Raw genomic sequence first — 18,041 nt, forward strand, 5'->3', positions numbered from 1 at the left:
AGATTGGATCTTGAGGGAGATGGTGCTCTAAAGAATACTGTAGAAACAATAGGTGAAATTTCAATAGGGACTGTGGATTAGATAGGGGTATTGGATGAATGTAAATTTCCTGATTTTGATAATTGTACTGTTGTTATGTAAGCGGATACTTTGATTCTCAGAAAATACCAACATAATTATTTAGGGATGAAGAGTCATATCTACAATTTACCCCCTAATGCTTCAGAAAAGATATAGACAGATACATAGATAGATAGATAGATAAAATAATGAAACAAAAGTGACAAAATATTGGCAATGACTGAACCTGTTTGGAGGATATAAGAGAGTTCTTTATACTGCTGCAACTTTTCTATAAGTTTGAAATTATTTCAAGATTAAGAGTTGCCTCCAAATTGTGAAATCGTGTTTCATCACAGATAGTGTGAGACACACTAGCCTAACATATGATCAGAATTTGTAATTTCATAGCACACAGAATGTGTGTTTGAGAAGAATGTGTGTGTCTGCCCAATTGTGGAGTGCTATTTTTTGTTTGTTTGTTTTGTTTTTGAGACAGAGTCTCACTCTGTCTCCAAGGCTGGAATGCAGTGGCTCTATCTCGGCTCACTGCAACCTCCACCTCCTGGGTTCAAGCGATTCTCTTGCCTTAACCTCCCAAGTAGCTGAGATTACAGGCACACACCATCACGCCCAGCTAATTTTGTATTTTTAGTAGAGATGGGGTTTTGCCATGTTGGCCAGGCTGGTCTCGAACGTTAGACGTCAGGTGATCCATCTGCATTGGCTTCCCAAAGTGCTGGGATTACAGGCGTGAGCCACCGTTTTTACATATGTTCAAAAATTCAAGATTGCTGTTTGTGTTATCCAAATCTTCTTTATATTATTTTCGTCTTTTTAACCTACCAACGAAAGGTGTGTTGAAATCATTCACGATATTATTGATTTGTCAGAATTCTATCCACTTTTGCTTTATGTGCTTTGAAGCTATTTTCATTAAGTGCGAGTAAATTTAAGACTGCTCATTATTCCTTTGTGCACTTTAGTTACCACTTTCAGAATAATTTTCCTTTCTCCTGAAATACATCTTTTAGAGTTTTTTTGTGTGTGTATGTAGGCCTGCTGGTGGCAAATTCTCTGTTTTTGTTTTCAGAAGATAAACCCTAATTATTGAAAGGTAGTTTTGTTGGGGATGTGATTCTAGATTGACAGTTGTTTCTCTCAGAACTTTGAAGATGTCATTCGTCTTCTTTGTCTTCCTTTGTTGCTGTTGAGGAGTTTGCTTTTAGCCTTATTACCTTCCTTTTGCAAGTGATCTCATTTTCTCTGGATGTTTTAAAGACTTTTTTCTTTGCCTTTGTAATTAGGCAGTTTTCTCTAGGAGGTGTCTAGTGTGGATTTCTTTTTACTTACCCTGCTTGGTATATCTTGTGCTTCTTCCATTTATGAATTCATGTCTTTCATCAGCCATTTTCTGTTTGAATATTGACTCTATTCTATTCTCTGTCTGTAGAGCTCCAATGAAAGACTATTAGATCATATTCTTCTGTTATCCATTTCTCTTCTCTCCTTCATATTTTCCATTTCCTTAACTTTCTGTGATGCATTCTGGGTAATTTCTTCAGCTCATCTACCAGTTCTTTAAGTCTCTCTTAAACCATGTATTATGTTGGCGCAAAAGTAATTGTGGTTTTTGCCATTGAAAGTAATGGCAAAACCATAATTACTTTTGCACCAACCTATATCTCTTACCTTTTTACCGCATATACAAAAATGTATGTTATTCCATGGATAAGTGTTTCATGAATTTAACCATGAGCAACAATGACACTTACAATATAAAAATGCAATTATAAGTTAAAATTATTATTACTCTTATTGATTTCATTTGATTGTTGTTTGCCTGGTAAAACTAAAAATGTAATGTAGAAATAGAACAATATGCATCTTCCATTGAGCTCACTATATTTGTTTACCCTCAAAGTAATTGCTAGACCTTGGGTGTTTACACTGAGATCCCTCTCCTCCCATTTTTTTCTCTTTCTTTTCAGAGTGATAAGAGGGGAAGTGAGAAGGGAGAAGATTTCCAGTTGGTAAAGAATGAAAAAGAAAGAAAAATAATCCTATTCTGCTAGGCCATGCAACCCCATAGGGTCCAAAGTGAATGCCTTTGTAGGAGGTAGATGATACTTGGTGAGCATTAGTACCTTTGTCTTAAAGAAACCAATTATAACCCGTAGTGCAGAGCCTCTCCTTCACAATGAGGCCTGGTGGCAGCAGTGTCAGTAGGGGGCCAGAGCAAATAAACAGGGGCTCTTGTTAATTATGGAAAACTTGCAACTAGGACATATTGGTTATTCCCAGTGCTCCCAACCAACATTCTCTCATCTTCCGACATCTTTTCTTCTCTCTCTTTCTGCTACCTTTTCAGACCTTAAAAGATTCCATTAGGGACTTTAGTGAGAAAAACACAATATTTTAGGATTATTAAATGGTGTGGTTTTTAGTTTTTTTGTATTGTGTTAAAATATACATAAAATTTACCATTCATCACCATTTTCAAGTGTACAATTCAGTGGCATTCAGTACATTCACATTGTTGTTGTAACCATCACCACTGTCCGTCTCCAGAACTTTTCATCATCCCAAACTCAAACCCTGCACATATTAAACGATAATTTCCCATTACTGCCTCTCCTCAGCCCCTGGTAACCATTATTCTACTTTCTATCTTTACGAATTTGACTATTCTTGGTACCTCATATAAGTGGAATCGTACAATACTTCTTCTGTGTCCAGCTTGTTTTGCTTAGCATAACGTTTTCAAGGTTCATCCATGTCATAGTACACTGAGTTTTCAAGAAGCATTTATTTCAGTACACAAGGTCGTCTATTCAGTAACAGTTTCAGGCAGCTGCTGGTTTTAGGACTAGAGAAAGTTGTCTCCGCCTAACAGATCTTTACTGTCAAATTTCTTGCTGCAAACTTCCAAATATAAAAAGAGTGGTCTAGAGAAAAGCAAGTGAGAATGTCATGTCACTGCCATATATTACGTTATTCTGAATTAACTTCAACAGTAAAAAATGAAATACTGATTCATTTCTCCCGACAACATTTTGATATGCTCCTTGCACCTCCAAAAAGGCTAAAACTCCTGAGATGGTTTTTTTCTCCAGGGATTGCCTAAGGAATCTGAGGAATCTTTCCCCCTCTTATGGAAGAATTTGTTCATGCTCAGAATAGAGAAAAAGTAGAAGGAGAACCAGAAAGAGGAGAAAACATGTAAGCAGTTTCCTCTAACTTGACTGAAGAACCACAGTTGGAACCATAAAATGATCCAGCGCTTCTCTCCCTTCTGGAAGGGTTTAATGTTTGATATCACCAGGTCTTTTCTCCCTTGCATATGCATTTCCCCTTCATCTACATGGGCTGCCCCAGGGGTATCTCCACAGAGCAGAAATCCTCGGAGAAGCTTAAAGATATGTAGGGTAAGAGGAGCCCCAGGAATGAAGATTTAAGAACAAAATAGAAAAATAAAAGGAAGTGGAAGCTAGTTCCCTATCTGGACTTGAATGTTCAGAATATTTAAAATGTTTGCTTTAACAATAGTTTGTGGTGGGCAAAATAGATGATAGCCACATGACTTGTATTCTTAAGGGCCAAGAAGCAAATTTAAAAAAAAAACAGTTCTGAACAGAAATGAAAAAAATAAGATAAATTGCATAGTTTTGTTTGTATGTTTGTTTGTTTGTTTGTTTGAGATGGAGTCTGGCTCTGTCACCCAGGCTGGAGTGCAGTGATGTGATCTAGGCTCACTGCAAACTCCAGCTCCCCAGTTCAAGCAATTCTCCTGCCTCAGCCTCTTGAGTAGCTGGGATTACAGGGACACACCACCATGCCAGGCTAATTTTTGTATTTTTAGTAGAGACGGGGTTTCGCCATGTTGGCCAGGCTGGTCTTGAACTCCTGACCTCATGATCCACCCGCCTTGGCCTCCCAAAGTGCTGGGATTACAATGCTTACACCTAGAACAGATCTGTCACCTTTCAAACTTACAGTGTGGACTTACTTTGTTTTCAATGCATTGATATTTATGGTACCTATGGATAGTCCATGTACTGAAATAAAATTGATTTAGGAATTTTGTAAATGTTCTAAAGGCATGCACAAGTGCATACTATATATAGTGTGTGTGCATGTGTGTGTGTATAAATGAGTAACCTTAGACTTAGATTTGTTAGATAAGGAAGGTTTCAACCTTCCCCAAAATGCAAATGGAGAATTTCAAGTATATAAACCAAATATTGGCATTATATCTCTGGAACACAAACATCTTATGTTACTTTATGGTACTTACATAATGGCCTGAGTGCTGTAGTTTTTGCCAATATATTTTACATAATTTTGTATACAATTTTAGTGGTATAGAAGGTAAATGACACGACATAAGGAATTGTGTAACGAAATTACTTCTTGGTTCCCTACAGCTGTAAGTATGAAAACACATCGGCCAGGCACGGTGGCTCATGCCTGTAATCTTAGCCCTTTGGGAGGCCGAGGTGGGTGGATCACAAGGTCAGGAGATCGAGACCATCCTGGCTACATGGTGAAACCCCGTCTCTACTAAAAATACAAAAAAATTAGCCGGGCATGGTGGTGGGCGCCTGTAGTCCCAGCTACTCGGGAGGCTGAGGCAGGAGAATGGCGTGAACCCGGGAGGCAGAGCTTTCAGTGAGCCCAGATCGCTCCACCGCACTCCAGCCTGGGCAACAGAGCGAGACTTCGTCTCAAAAAAACAAAACAAAACAAAACAAAAAAAACACACCATGAAAAGGCAACAAGCTTCTTCCAGGCAATGGAAGGCTTTTTGGGGGAGAAAAGAAAGTGAATTACAGGTTTAAACCTAGGAATGTCATTTTTTGAACCTTGTTTAAAATGTTTTCAATCCTTCTAGTGGTTTGTGAGCTCCTGGGGTTTCTGGGAGGTGTTTGGGAACTGGATAGAGGGTTAGTTCATGCCTTTAAAAGCCAATACATTTCCATTTCTATTTCATAACCAAGTAATACACCAATTATATATGTATTTTATATACACAGACACGTATTTATTTTTACTTCAAAACAAAATGGTGTGAGACCTTTCAAGAAAATGCAAGTGGAGAAGTCACAGGGGGCAGGGTGGAGACCATTTGGTGGCACCCACGAACTAGGTTTCTCCATTGGCTTATCTCTTAGTGGATCATTGCTAGCAACCAGGGTGTTTTTAAACATTTGACCATTTTCCATCACTTTTATTCGCCTTCATATATTGTTTCATTTATACCCTTAATATCTCTTGTTTTAAAGACAGGAAACAAAAAGAACATGGATATTTAAACACAAGTTAATGAGGAACTTTAAAATAACAATAATTCTACAAATTTACCTCAAGATACTCTACCAGATTCATAAGTTAAATTTATCTGATCAAAATTCTTGTATCACATGTCAAGATGTTTCTTATACAGCAAAAATCAGTAGAAAAGAAAAAATAGGCCAGGTGCATGGTGGTTCACACCTGTAATCCCAGTACTTTGGGAAGCCAAGGCAGGAGGATTGCTTGAGGCTTGGAGTTCAAGACCAGCCTGGGCAACATAGTGAGATCCCGTCTCTATAAAAAAATTAGAAAATAAAAAAGAAAAAGAATAAAATGGGGCTTTTTAAAAATTGGCAATAAGGCTGGGTATGGTGGCTCATGCCTGTAATCCCAACACTTTGGAAGGCTGAGGCAGGTGGATCAATTGAGGCCCAGAGTTTGACACCAGCCTGGCCAACATGGTGAAACCCTGTCTCTACTAAAAATACAAAAATTATCCAGGCATGGTGGTGCATGCCTGTAATCCCAGTTACTCGGGAGGCTGAGGCAGGAGAATTGCTTGAACCTGGGAGGTGGAGGTTGCAGTGAGCTGAAATTGCACCACTGCACTCCAGCCTGAGTGACCCTGTCTCAAAAAAAAAAAAAAAAAAAAAAATTGACAATAAAAACAACCTGTTGCTTCATGGAGGACAAACCTGCTTGCAAAGCTCACTCTGATATCATTTTTTAAGCAAAACTCTAAGAACAAGCCAGTCAGTTAAGTTAAAACCAAATATTAGATTATGAAAAGAGTTTTTGTCTATTTTTACAGGATAAGATACAAATAAATTTCACTCTTTCTTTTAATATGTACTCTGTTCCCAAACCAGAAACAAAGCAGTTTTTAAACTTGATTGTCAATAAATCTGCTTTCTCCTACACAATCAATGAAAAGTAATCTAAACAGTGTATGTCAGGCCATGTGCAGTGGCTCACATTTATAATCTTAGCTTTATGGGAGGCCTAGGCAGGTAGATTGCTTGAGCCCAGAATTTCAAGACCAGCCTGGCCAAGATGGTGAAATCCCGTTTCTACTAAAAATACAAAAATTAGCCAGGCATGGTGGCAGCTGCCTGTAATCCCAGCTACTTGGTAGGCTAAGGCAGGAGAATCGCTTGAACCTGGGAGGCGGAGGTTAAAATGATCTGAGATTGCATCACTGCACTCCAGCTTGGGCGAGAGAGCAAGATTCCACCAAAAAAAAAAAAAAAAAAAAATTGCAGAATCGGTGTCAGCAACTTGGAAGAAAACTCTGCAAACAAAAGTCCTCTTTTTTTTTTTTTTTTTTTTTTAAACTCCTAGGAACCAAATTGTTGTGGAGAAGGAGCAAATCAGACATGTTTAGCAACATTCTTTAAGCAGGAGTCAGAAGTAAGCTAACACTACATAACTGCTAGGCCAGCTTAGGAGCCCAGGACCGATGACTCTCAGTTGTTTTATGGATTATTTTAAGAAATGCTGCATCATCAAATTCTTAATATAGAGGATGATACATAGATAAGTGTAGACATCAAAGAGTCTGAGTCAAATGCTGAATGTGGAAAAGTTTTAAGAATACCTAAACCAATTTATTTTGCTTAATGTTTCTCTTTTTCATGTACAAGTATGCAATATGAGAAAATAATCTACATTTAATTAAATTTATAACAGCCCTTTAATAAGTATAAAATGAACATTCCGATCACATCATAGTTTAACTTGCATTTTTTTTTTCTTAATGGCAAAAATCCAATGATGCTTCTTACAATGATAGCATCTTAGACTCAATGAAAAGTGGGGATGAAATGAAATTTGGGGGTGCAGTACCTTCCCCTCTTCTCCTAAAACAGATAATGAGCTTGAATGATCTATAATGTTTGCTAACTCTACTGCTTTCCTAACTGCTTCTCGTGGTGTTCCATTTTAATAAAAAGCTGTGGACTGTTCTTATTTTTGTTTGACATGGGGACTTTTTTTTGGCCCAAGACTTTTAATATCATGTGGTCCCTATTTAACTCTCCCTAAAATATTTCTCGGGAGGAGAAATTCTAGTAGTTCAGTTTCGCTTGTATGATTTCTTTCAAAGTGTCAATTTACTCTTGTTTCCTTTGCTAGGGGTGCAGGCTGCATCTTTATTGAAATGTTCCAGGGTCAACCTTTGTTTCCTGGGGTTTCCAACATCCTTGAACAGCTGGAGAAAATCTGGGAGGTAAGAGAAGAATTCTTGTAAAGAAAATGGAATATCTGCATTTTAAGTTTTGAACCAAATTTGCCTTACAGACAAATGAAGCAGTCCATCTGCTTTGAGATATTAAGCCATATATTAAGATTGTAGAAACTGTAGCATTTGCCACAGCTATAAGCACTCTGGGAATGTGTGGTCAGGAAACTCCCTGTTGCCCCATAGCAGCCCATGAATCCAGCTCACTGAATGACATTCAGGTCTCCTGCTACCCATCATTATTATTGTCTTAACCTCCCCAGGGCAATTTCTGCCATTACTACTCAGACACGCCCCTACTTTGCTACCTCCAGTTCTAATGCTACCATATATTTGGCCCTGGATCTTTGTCAACTGAAAATAAGACAGAGAATTTTCAACTGGGTACAGTGGCTCATGCCTGTAATCCCAGCACTTTGGGATTGCTTTGAGCCCAGGAGTTCAAGACCAGCCTGGGCAACATGGCAAAACCCCGTCTCTACAAAAACATACAGAAATGAGTGGGCTGTGTGGCGCACACCTTAGTCCCAGCTACTCAGGAGGCTGAGATGGAAGGATTGCTTGAGCCTAGGGAGGTCGAGGCTGCTGTTAGCTATGACAATGCCACTGCACTCCAGGCTGGGCAACCAAAAAAAAGACACAGAATTTTCATAGAACCCTGATAGAACAGAGGCTTTCCATCTCAGTGTGAGAGAAGTGTACCATTTATCATGCTTATCCACAACCAAGTTCCTAAAGTGTCAAGGTGCCTTTGTGTGTGTATGTGGCTCCATTTCTTCATTCATTATTTATCCCTACCTCATTTGCCTACGATATGCTTTGTTTTTATGGCCCTTATATAATACTACAGTCATACTATAGTCATCTGTATATTTCCTTTTTTGGTCATATTTTTATTGTGGTAAAATATATAAAACATGAAATTTACCATCTTGACCCTCCTTAAGTGTACAGCTTATCGGCATTAAGTACATTCATATAGTTGCGCCACCACCACCACCATCCATTTCCAGAACTTCTCTATCATCCCTAACGGAAGCTCTGGACCCACTGAACAATAACTGCCCATCTTCCATCCCCTAGCCCCTAGTAACCTTTAATCTACTTTCTGTCTCCCTGAATTTGCCTCTTCTAGGTACCTCATATAAGTGGAATCATACAAATTTGTCTTTTTGTATCTGACTTATGTCATTTAGCATATTTTTAAGGTTCATCCATGTTGTAGAAAGTGTCAAGGTGCTTTAAATCGGCAGGGTGCAGGGGGATACTTTATTACTTGCTATCCTGGATCCCGCTCTTTGTCTTCTGGCTAAAATAAAATGTACTTTGTGAAATTAAGACATTTTATAGAGATTAATTACTGACATTAAATTTTCTTCTAGAAACATGGGGGCTATTATGAAGGAACATGGGAAAAACTGGGAAGCATTCACAACTAAAAAAAAAAAAAAAAAAAAAAAAATCCAAGCCAAAAGACTTTTTCTAAAAACGTCCTTGCAAGGCAGAGAAATCCTTTCTTCACATTGTGAAGAAAGGTGCTATAACATCATCTAAGCTGGAGACAGCCTACTGTAATAGCTCTGAAGTCAGAAGACCTGGGTTTGAATTCTAGCCATTTTCTAGCTAAATGAACAAAAGCAAGTTATGTGGTCCCTCTGAACTTTCATTTCCTTGTCTGTAAAATGGGAACAGTGATAAGGACTTTCTAATTCTTGCTTTGAGAATTCCATGAGAACAAATGCATAACAAGCTCCATGCACCATAAATGCTGAATAGATGTTTGCTTTCTTCCTGTCTCATACAAATTGTTGTACGATGTTTCAGTAACCTAACTGCTAGCAAATATTACCTGAAATTTAACCTGATTGTTCTCTTCTTTCACTTAGCAGTATTACTTCTTGTCCACAATAGAGGAAGCACAATTGCAGTTCTGATACTGCAATGACCTTTTATACATTTGCAGAGTTTTTCCTGGTCATTTAATCAGGAAACAACACTTAGTGGTTATTCACCATATATAAGGTAACTCTATAAGACTCTACAAGGTCTTGTAAGAAGCTGTAAGCCAAGAGGGGAAAAAAACAGAATAAGAAAAACACATGATCTGTATTTTCAAGTGTTGTTCAGTCTAGGTAGAGCAATGGTGAAGTATAAGTAAATATATGTGAAACAAACATAAGCTATGTATATATGTAAAAGGATGTATCTAAAGATAGTTAATATAAATTGCAATAGTGAAATAAGATGTGCTATTAGGATATTTGAAGAGTAGTTTATTTGAAAAAAATGTAAGTATATCCTTATGTGCTATTAGTATTTGAAGAGTTGTATATAAACTGATTTTTTTTTCTTTTTTCTTTTTGTTTTTTTGAGACAGAGTCTCACTCTGTCACCCAGGCTGGAATGCAGTGGTGTGATCTCGGCTCACTGCAAGCTCCACTTCCTAGCTTCAAGCGATTCTCCTGCCTCAGCCTCCTGAGTAGCTGGGATTACAGGCACATGCCACCACGCCAGGCTAATTTTTGTATTTTTAGTAGAGACAGGATTTCACCATGTTGGTCAGGCTGGTCTCAAACTCCTGACCTCATGATCTGCCTGCCTTGGCCTCCCAAAGTGCTGGGATTATAGGCGTGAGCCACCGTGCCTGGTCTTGTAAACTGATTTTTAAAATACAATATACAGTTAGGCACAGTCATGTGTGCCTGTAGTCCCTACTGCTTGGGAGGCTGGCAGGAGGATCGTTTGATCCCAGGAGTGTGGGCAACGTAGTGAGACCCCCATCTCTAATAATAATAAATATAAATTTAAAATAACCCTTTAAAATATGACATACTATCTTTGAATGACGATACAATTTAAAAAGCAATCATTTTATGATTCTTTAGTGTATAGTTAGCACAGCACTTAGAAAAATCATAGAATAAAGTGAGCAAGATGCTTCTCAAGGCCTGATCACTCTTTAGGACTCACAATGGGCTAGGTACTATGCTGGAAAGAGAAAAAATAATAATTTTCTAACCTGCTTGAGACATAGTGGTATAAATGATAACGCAGCTGCTAAACATGATGACTTTCTCACTTTGTCCGCAGAGCAAGAAACTACAGATGCAATAACAAAATTGCATTCAATGAACATGGGACTGTAGATAACAAACTAACTTCATTTCTTTGTATATATGCCCTGTATTGGGATTGCTGGATCATATGGTAGTTCCATTTTTAATATTTTGAGGAACCTCCATACCATCTTCCATAATGGCTATGCTATTTACATGCCCACCATCAGTGTGCAAATGTTCCCTTTCCTCCGCATTCTTGCCAACACCTCTTTCATCTTTTTGATAATAGTTGTGAGGCGATATCTCACCATGGTCCTAGTCTTCATTTGTCTAATGACTAATGATATTGAGCATTTTTTCATATACCTCTTGACCATTTGTAGGTCTTCTTTTGAGAAATGTGTATTGAGGTTTTTAGTCCATTCCTGCTACCATAACAAAATCCCTTAGACCGGCCATTTTACAAAGAACAGAAATTGACCGGGTGTGGTGGCTCATGCCTGTAATCCCAGCACTTTGGGAGGCCGAGGCGGGTGGATCACCTGAGGTCAGGAGTTCAAAACCAGCCTGGCCAATGTGGTGAAACCCCATCTCTACTAAAAATACAAAAACTAGCCGAGTGTGGTGGTGGACGCCTGTAGTCCCAGCTACTTGGGAGGCTGAGACAGGAGAATTGCTTGAACCCAGGAGGTGGAGGTTGCAGTGAGCCAAAATCATGCCACTGCACTCCAGCCTGGGCAACAGAGTGAGACTTCGTCTCAAAAAAAAAAAAAGGAACAGAAATTTATTTCTCACTGTTCTAGAGGTTGGAAAGTCCAAGATCAAGGCACTCACTATATGCTCTTGTCCAGTAAGAGATTTGGCTTCCAAGTTAGTGCCTTGTGGCTGCATCCTCCAGAGAGGATAAATGCTGTGTCCTTACGTGGTGGAAAGGCAGAAGAGCAAAAGGGCCTGGCTAATTCTCTCTAGCTCCTTTATAAGGGCATTCATCTCCATCCTTGTGTCCTAATCACCCGCTGAAGGCCCCACCTCTTAATACTGTTGCATTGAGGATAAAGTTTCAACATGAATTATGAAGAGAACACAAACATTTAAACCATAACAAGTGCTTTGCCCACTTTTTTTTTTTTTTTTTTTTTTTTTTTGGAGATCAAGTCTCACTCTGTTGCCCAGGCTAGAATGCAGTGGCTTGCTCCCAGCTCACTGCAACCTCCGCCTCCCAGGTTCAAGCAATTCTCCTGCCTCAGCTTCCCGAGTAGCTGGGATTACAGGTGTGCACCACCACACCTGGCTAATTTTGTATATTTAGTAGAGACGGGGTTTCACTATGTTAGCCAGGCTGATCTCGAACCCTCAACTTCTGGTGATCCGCCTGCCTCAGCCTCCCAAAGTGCTGGGATTGCAGGCGTAAACCACCGCGCCCAGCCCTTTGTCCACTTTTTAATGGGGTTGTCTTCTTGCTACTGAGTTCCTTGTATTTTTTTGATATTAACCCCTTATCAAATGTATGGCTTGCAAATATTTTCTCCCATCGTAGGTTATCTCTTCACTCTATTGATTGTTTCCTTTGCTGTGAAGACACTTTTTAGTTTTATTTATTCGCATTTGTCTATTTTCACATTTGTTGCCTATAAGCAGGTTAGAAAATTATACAGATTATAAATAGTTCCTGAATTTGTGTTTTACTAAACATGGCCTACACAGATGAAAATAGGAAAGCTACTTCAGAATCTGTGATATTTGATGTCAGAAGTGCATGTCTGAAAGCAATGGATCCATTCTAAATCTCTTAACCTCTAACCAAAATATGTTCTCCATTTATCCTGAGATCTCATTCTTAGGAATAAAAACATATTGAGAAGTCCTGAATCTTTGTTTTACTATTTTTCTGAAATGCCTGTAGTGTATGTGTTTACATCTAAATAATAGCTGTCACCACTTTCTGATCAATTTTAAAAACTGATTTTAAATAAGTGTTTTTCATAAATAATCCTGGATTTAGTTCTAAAATCAGAAAAAACTATGCAAACTTTAAATCCATTAATCAAAATGCTTTTAGTTTCCTTTCCAACAAAGGCAGATAAACAGCCCCTTCAGACCACTGTGGTTTGAAACATAGCACTCACTGGCTGCCTTTTAAGGGCCTTCAGGGAGGGAGTAAAACAACAATTTTTGGTTTTCAGTTTCCCAGACAGTGAAGGAGAGATTTAGTAATTTTCTCAAGTGAAAAAGAATTCAATAACTTTCAAATAGAAACTGAGGTCAAATTTCCAAATAAAGTATATTGAATTTTTGTTTAAACTTTTAAAATCTCAAGCTTAAAGCTTTGAACGTAAGATTAAAAAAAAAATTTTGGTATCCATTTTGTTGGCTTTAGTTAAATATCATACAAAGTAACGAACCATCTGGTAACTGTCACCTGAGAGAAAACATGATAGTGGTTGTTATGTATTTCTCCTATTGTTTTCTCTTCATTATATTTGCTTTCTTTTCATTGCACTTTGCCAGCCAACAGAGGATGTATGGGTACATGTGATTCACACCCCCTTGTTTACACATGCATCTGTGCAAATACATAAGGTGGTAGGTTCAAAAAGAAGAATTAGCTTCCTGTCCCCTGGCCCTCTCCCACAAAAGAAGAATTAGTCCAGTTGGTTTTTCAAAATGGATTCCAGGATTCTTAGTGTTCCCTCGGGCTCAGGGTGGTTGATAGGAAAAGCCTGTAATCCTCTCAGTTGCTTTTTAGTTTGTTTAGGGAATGGATCAAAGAAGGAAGATTTTACTGGGTGGCATGATTTTTTTATTATATGAGGGAAAATAGCACTTCAGTGTCTTTTGTTTAAAGACAAGCTTAACAGATGCCAAAAAGTACACCTCTCAGCCAGAGTCCTAGTCAACAAGCTGATAGATATTAAGATTCTGGATTCTTCATTGATTATATTCAGTCATTGTTGGGCAATTGACTCCCTGCCGTAATAATTGGGCCAGTATCTATAACCAGCATTTTACGGATGGATTCGCTAGCCTCTTTCTGTAAGAGATGTTTCTAAAAAGAGTTATAGTGAGATATGCTTCTAAGAAAAGTTATACTATAGTAGTGTAATGAAAGCTACTAGTGTTTTATTAGTATTTCACAAAAACAATGTTACTCTAGCTACCATATATGACTGCCTATGGGCTTTTATGATTATTCTAAAAAAATACTAAGGTATTGCCTACTGGGGAACTCAGTAGCTCCATCCAAAGTCTGAGCTGTTTGGGCTTTGTACTCCAAAAGACTTTATTTTCATACATATTAACTAAAAACTAAGGCTTTAAATTGGTAATTCAAGGCTGGGCGCGGTGGCTCACACCTGAAATCCCAGCACTTCGGGAGGCCGAGGTGGGCGGATCACAAGGTCAAGAGATCGAGACCATCCTGGCTAACACAGTGAAATTCCGTCTCTACTAAAAATACAAAAAAAAAAAAAAAAAAGGCCGGGCACGGTGGCTCAAGCCTGTAATCCCAGCACTTTGGGAGGCCGAGGCAGGCGGATCACGAGGTCAGGAGATCAAGACCATCCTGGCTAACATGGTAAAACCCCGTCTCTACTAAAACTACAAAAAAATTAGCCGGGTGTGGTGGCGGGCACCTGTAGTCCCAGCTGCTCCAGAGGCTGAGGCAGGAGAATGGCGTGAACTTGGGAGGTGGAGCTTGCAGTGAGCCGAGATCGCTTCACTGCACTCCAGCCTGGGTGACAGACCAAGACTCCGTCTCAAAACAAAAACAAAATCGGTAATTCAAAGCATAGGCCAGCTCTTTTTCAAGTGATGTTGTTCCCATGACAATCCATTAGTGAAAAACCAAATACCATATTCCAAGCTGCTAGTCACAGAGAAAACAAGCAGATGAGATGAATGTGATAGAAAGGACTAGAGTTAGTTTTGGGGTCATCTGTAGCCAACATTCCATTGTGTGAAGGTCAGTAATCTGAATCCTTTTTAATTTGAGCACATTGGGGAACAGCTGAATACCCATACTGAGGCATAATTTAGGCTGTCAAGTGTCTCCTGTCAATATACATATTGTCATCTGATGTAAGGCAAAGAGACAGTCACTCCTGCTTCTTTATATCCCTAGCTCCCAACATGGTGTCTTAATGCATGATGATCATGCAGTAAATCTTTAGTGATGAGAACATGACTTAAAGCAAGCCTGTATGATCTGTCTCAGAACAAGTGAGTCAGTAAGAATGCAGGCCCAGGACCATAGGAATGTATTACAGTTTTGCCCAGGAAACCACAAACGTTGGAAACACTCAGAGTTCTTTCCTGTATACATCAGCTAGTGTCATGCAATGGGACATATATCGGTTCTTCCCTTATCTGTTCTGCATGTCTCCATACCTCTTCCATCCACCTCTTCTCCCCACCTCACCTGTCTTTTTCTTTGTTTGGCTTTATATAGGTGCTGGGAGTTCCTACAGAGGATACTTGGCCGGGAGTCTCCAAGCTACCTAACTACAATCCAGGTAACATTGATCTGAGCTTCCGAATACTCTGAGAATTAGTAATGTAAGGAGAGAACTGGCCACACTAACAGGCCGTTCTTCTTGTATTATGAACTCAGCAGCAAAGATCGGTGTAGAGGAATTTCTACATTCATATATTCCCTGACTAATCTTTGTATGAGGAAGACACTGAAATAGTAATTGAGGTTAGACCAGTTCCCCAGGTCTGTAAAACAAGTAGCAAGCTGAATATAATTTGAAGTGACTATTACTGTGGATTCCACATCCATTGTCAAATACCCAATGGCTCAAAAGAACAACTCAAAAGATGGGCTCACTTTTGGGCCCCCTGATTGTCATAAGTTTATGGATTAAATTGTTAAATTTCATAAGTACAAAAAGAAAGCTAATGCAACAGAACAGAGGTAGAGGCTCGCTAGGCCTAGGACATGCCAAGTAAGCTGTCTCTAGGTTATACTTACTAAGAGTTCATTCATTGCCTGTAAACCTGACACTTGGTCATTTTCTCTCACATTTGGTCTTTCAAGACTGGCTTCTGGGATGGATTTAGAAGTGCTAGAAGTGTTATCCATGGGGAAATTCTTTGAGAAGTTGTTGCAAGGCCACATCGGAGGGATCAGATTAAGCAGTAGTCACTTCAAGGATGTTGAGACAGAAGGGAGGAGACAGGCATTGAACTACAGGATGAAGGATCATATTAGAAGCTGAAGAAGCAAATAAAGACCATGCCAAAGCTGAGCTCTCACTGGCAGGGTTAAAGGGGAGGTAGAAAGGTACAGATAAGGACAAGGTTAGGGTGGATGTGCTCCAAGCCAGATTTTCTAGTCTATAATTGTTCCAATACTAAAAACGAAATCTTCCCAAATTGTTGTCCTTACTAACTTTTTTTTTTTTTTTTTTTTTTTTTTGAGATGGAGTTTTGCTCTTATCGCCCAGGCTAGAGTGCAGTGGCACGATCTCAGCTCACTGCAACCTCCGCCTCCTGGGTTCAAGCAATTCTCCTGCCTCAGCCTCCCCGAGTAGCTGGGACTACAGGCACCCGCCACCATGCCCAGCTAATTTTTTGTATTTTTAGTAGAGTTGAGGTTTCACCATGTTGGCCATGCTGGTCTCGAACTCCTGACCTCAGGTGATCCACTTGCTTCAGCCTCCCAAAGTGCTGGGATTACAGGCATGAGCCACTGCACCTGGCCTGCTGTCCTTACTAACTTTGGTATGAGATTATCCTGGAAGGGTTTCATAAGAGCAAGAAATTTTAGATAGAGTTAAAATGTGATTAAAGAGGAAAATAAAAGACGTAGGGAGCCGGGGACTTTTTTTTTCTTCTTTTCTTCAGCATCCAATACTTTTGTTTACGGCTATCCATAGGGATCAGGCATCTTGAACCACCAGGATTATGGAAGCTCTACAGCAAGCTAAAGACTAACTGTAAAGTCCTTTCTGCTGCTGTGTGAATGGTTATATCCATTACCAAAGGCCTTAAAATCATTTGCAAATGGTTTATGATTTCTAACTATTTTTCTAGAGTTTAACACCTGAGAAAAATGCCATTCTCTGGTCACAGGGCTTGGAATAGTGCCTATTTCCATTGGTCTGAGATAGAGAAAAAAGAACAAGTTTCTTGTGGAGCCATGGTCCAGTCTGCAAATTGCTCCTATCTCCAGTTGCCATGGTTTCCAGGAGAACTTGGCTCTCATCTTTTCCTGCCCTGCCTGTACTTCTCCCTGTCCACTCTGTTCTCTATTTTCCCTCAGCTTCCTAACTGAGGATGCCAGCAGAAGTTCAGAGTCACAGATGGATTGTAGGAAACAATTTGGATGATGCCAACACAAAGCTACTGTGGTGGGCATATGCTGCTCCCCCAAACTTCAGACATTTGGGTTTCAGGTTGGTTCAGGCAATCAACAGTGATCCTTAATACAAAATGTCTTGGTGAGAGCAATAATCATAGAAACTTGGCCAAAGTGCTTCCCTGCCAGATTGTGTGCTTAATAAGATAACTGGGTTCCAATAAAACAGAGAAAATATGTTGTATTTTTTTAAATTTCCTGTTGTTTCAAAACAATGTGCAGTTTTTCTATATAAGAAGAAAAGTCTCCAGGCCCAACATCCATAGGGCGCATCATCCATTGTTTTTCTTTTAAGTTTCAATTTAATTCGAATAGGTCAAACATTTTCAGGCACCTACTATCTGTCAGTTGCTGTGCCATGTGCTGGGGCTACATAGATGGAGAGGGTCCATTCTTGAATCTCTAGTGTTTGAGTTTGGATTCATTCATCCACACTCTTTCACCAGTTCTCCTTGTTACTGGGGTGCTCATTTGTGAGCCCTGCTTCCATAGCTTGAGGAGTTTGTGGCTGTGGGCCAGTCTGAGCTTATGGAGCAAAGGGAATTGGAACCTTAGCCATAGCCAAGATGTCTAAACCCGGATTTGGAAATCTTAGAAGTCCAGCCTATCTTGAGCCATGGGGTCAGTACTATCGATAACTCAATCCCAAGGACTGTGTTTTAAAAGGGTCTTCAACATCTGCATTTCAGGAACATCCCCTTACATGAGTCAATAAGTTCCTTTTGAGCCACCCCCTACCCATCCCCATCCCTGAGCTGCTGTGGCTTCTACACACTTGAATGTCAATGATTAAGGGCAACAGAAGACAAGCTGGGAGCCAGGAAAGTGTCACAGATGAGCACTGTGTCAGCAGCATTCTGGATGACCTTCCCATTCCTCTCCTTTTCATTCTAAGTAGTCCTAGGAGCCCCCAAACTTTGAATCAGCCAGTACAATTTTGAGGGAGTCCAATTGTCCGAAACTTGGGAGAATCATCCAGTGTCCATCTACACCCATGCCACCATTTCTAGGCCTTATCTGGACACCT

At 39.5% G+C, this 18,041-nt stretch overlaps 1 protein-coding gene across 8 annotated transcripts in view; it reads left to right on the forward strand.

The window, feature by feature from the left end:
- Nucleotides 1-18,041, forward strand: part of LOC105468092 (cyclin dependent kinase 15) — a 117,348-nt gene that overhangs the window by 61,292 nt on the left and 38,015 nt on the right. For all 8 annotated transcript variants that reach the window (XR_979284.2, XR_979285.2, XM_024788606.2 and 5 more), the window contains 2 exons: nucleotides 7,489-7,582; nucleotides 15,101-15,164. Coding sequence is in view for 6 of the 8 variants with exons in the window: in XM_024788606.2 (XP_024644374.2) it covers nucleotides 7,489-7,582; nucleotides 15,101-15,164 (158 nt within the window). In the remaining 2 variants the exon portion in view is untranslated. The remainder of the gene's footprint in view (nucleotides 1-7,488; nucleotides 7,583-15,100; nucleotides 15,165-18,041) is intronic.

Source organism: Macaca nemestrina, chromosome 11 (assembly GCF_043159975.1).
Source record: "Macaca nemestrina isolate mMacNem1 chromosome 11, mMacNem.hap1, whole genome shotgun sequence".
Taxonomy (NCBI): Eukaryota; Metazoa; Chordata; class Mammalia; order Primates; family Cercopithecidae; genus Macaca; species Macaca nemestrina.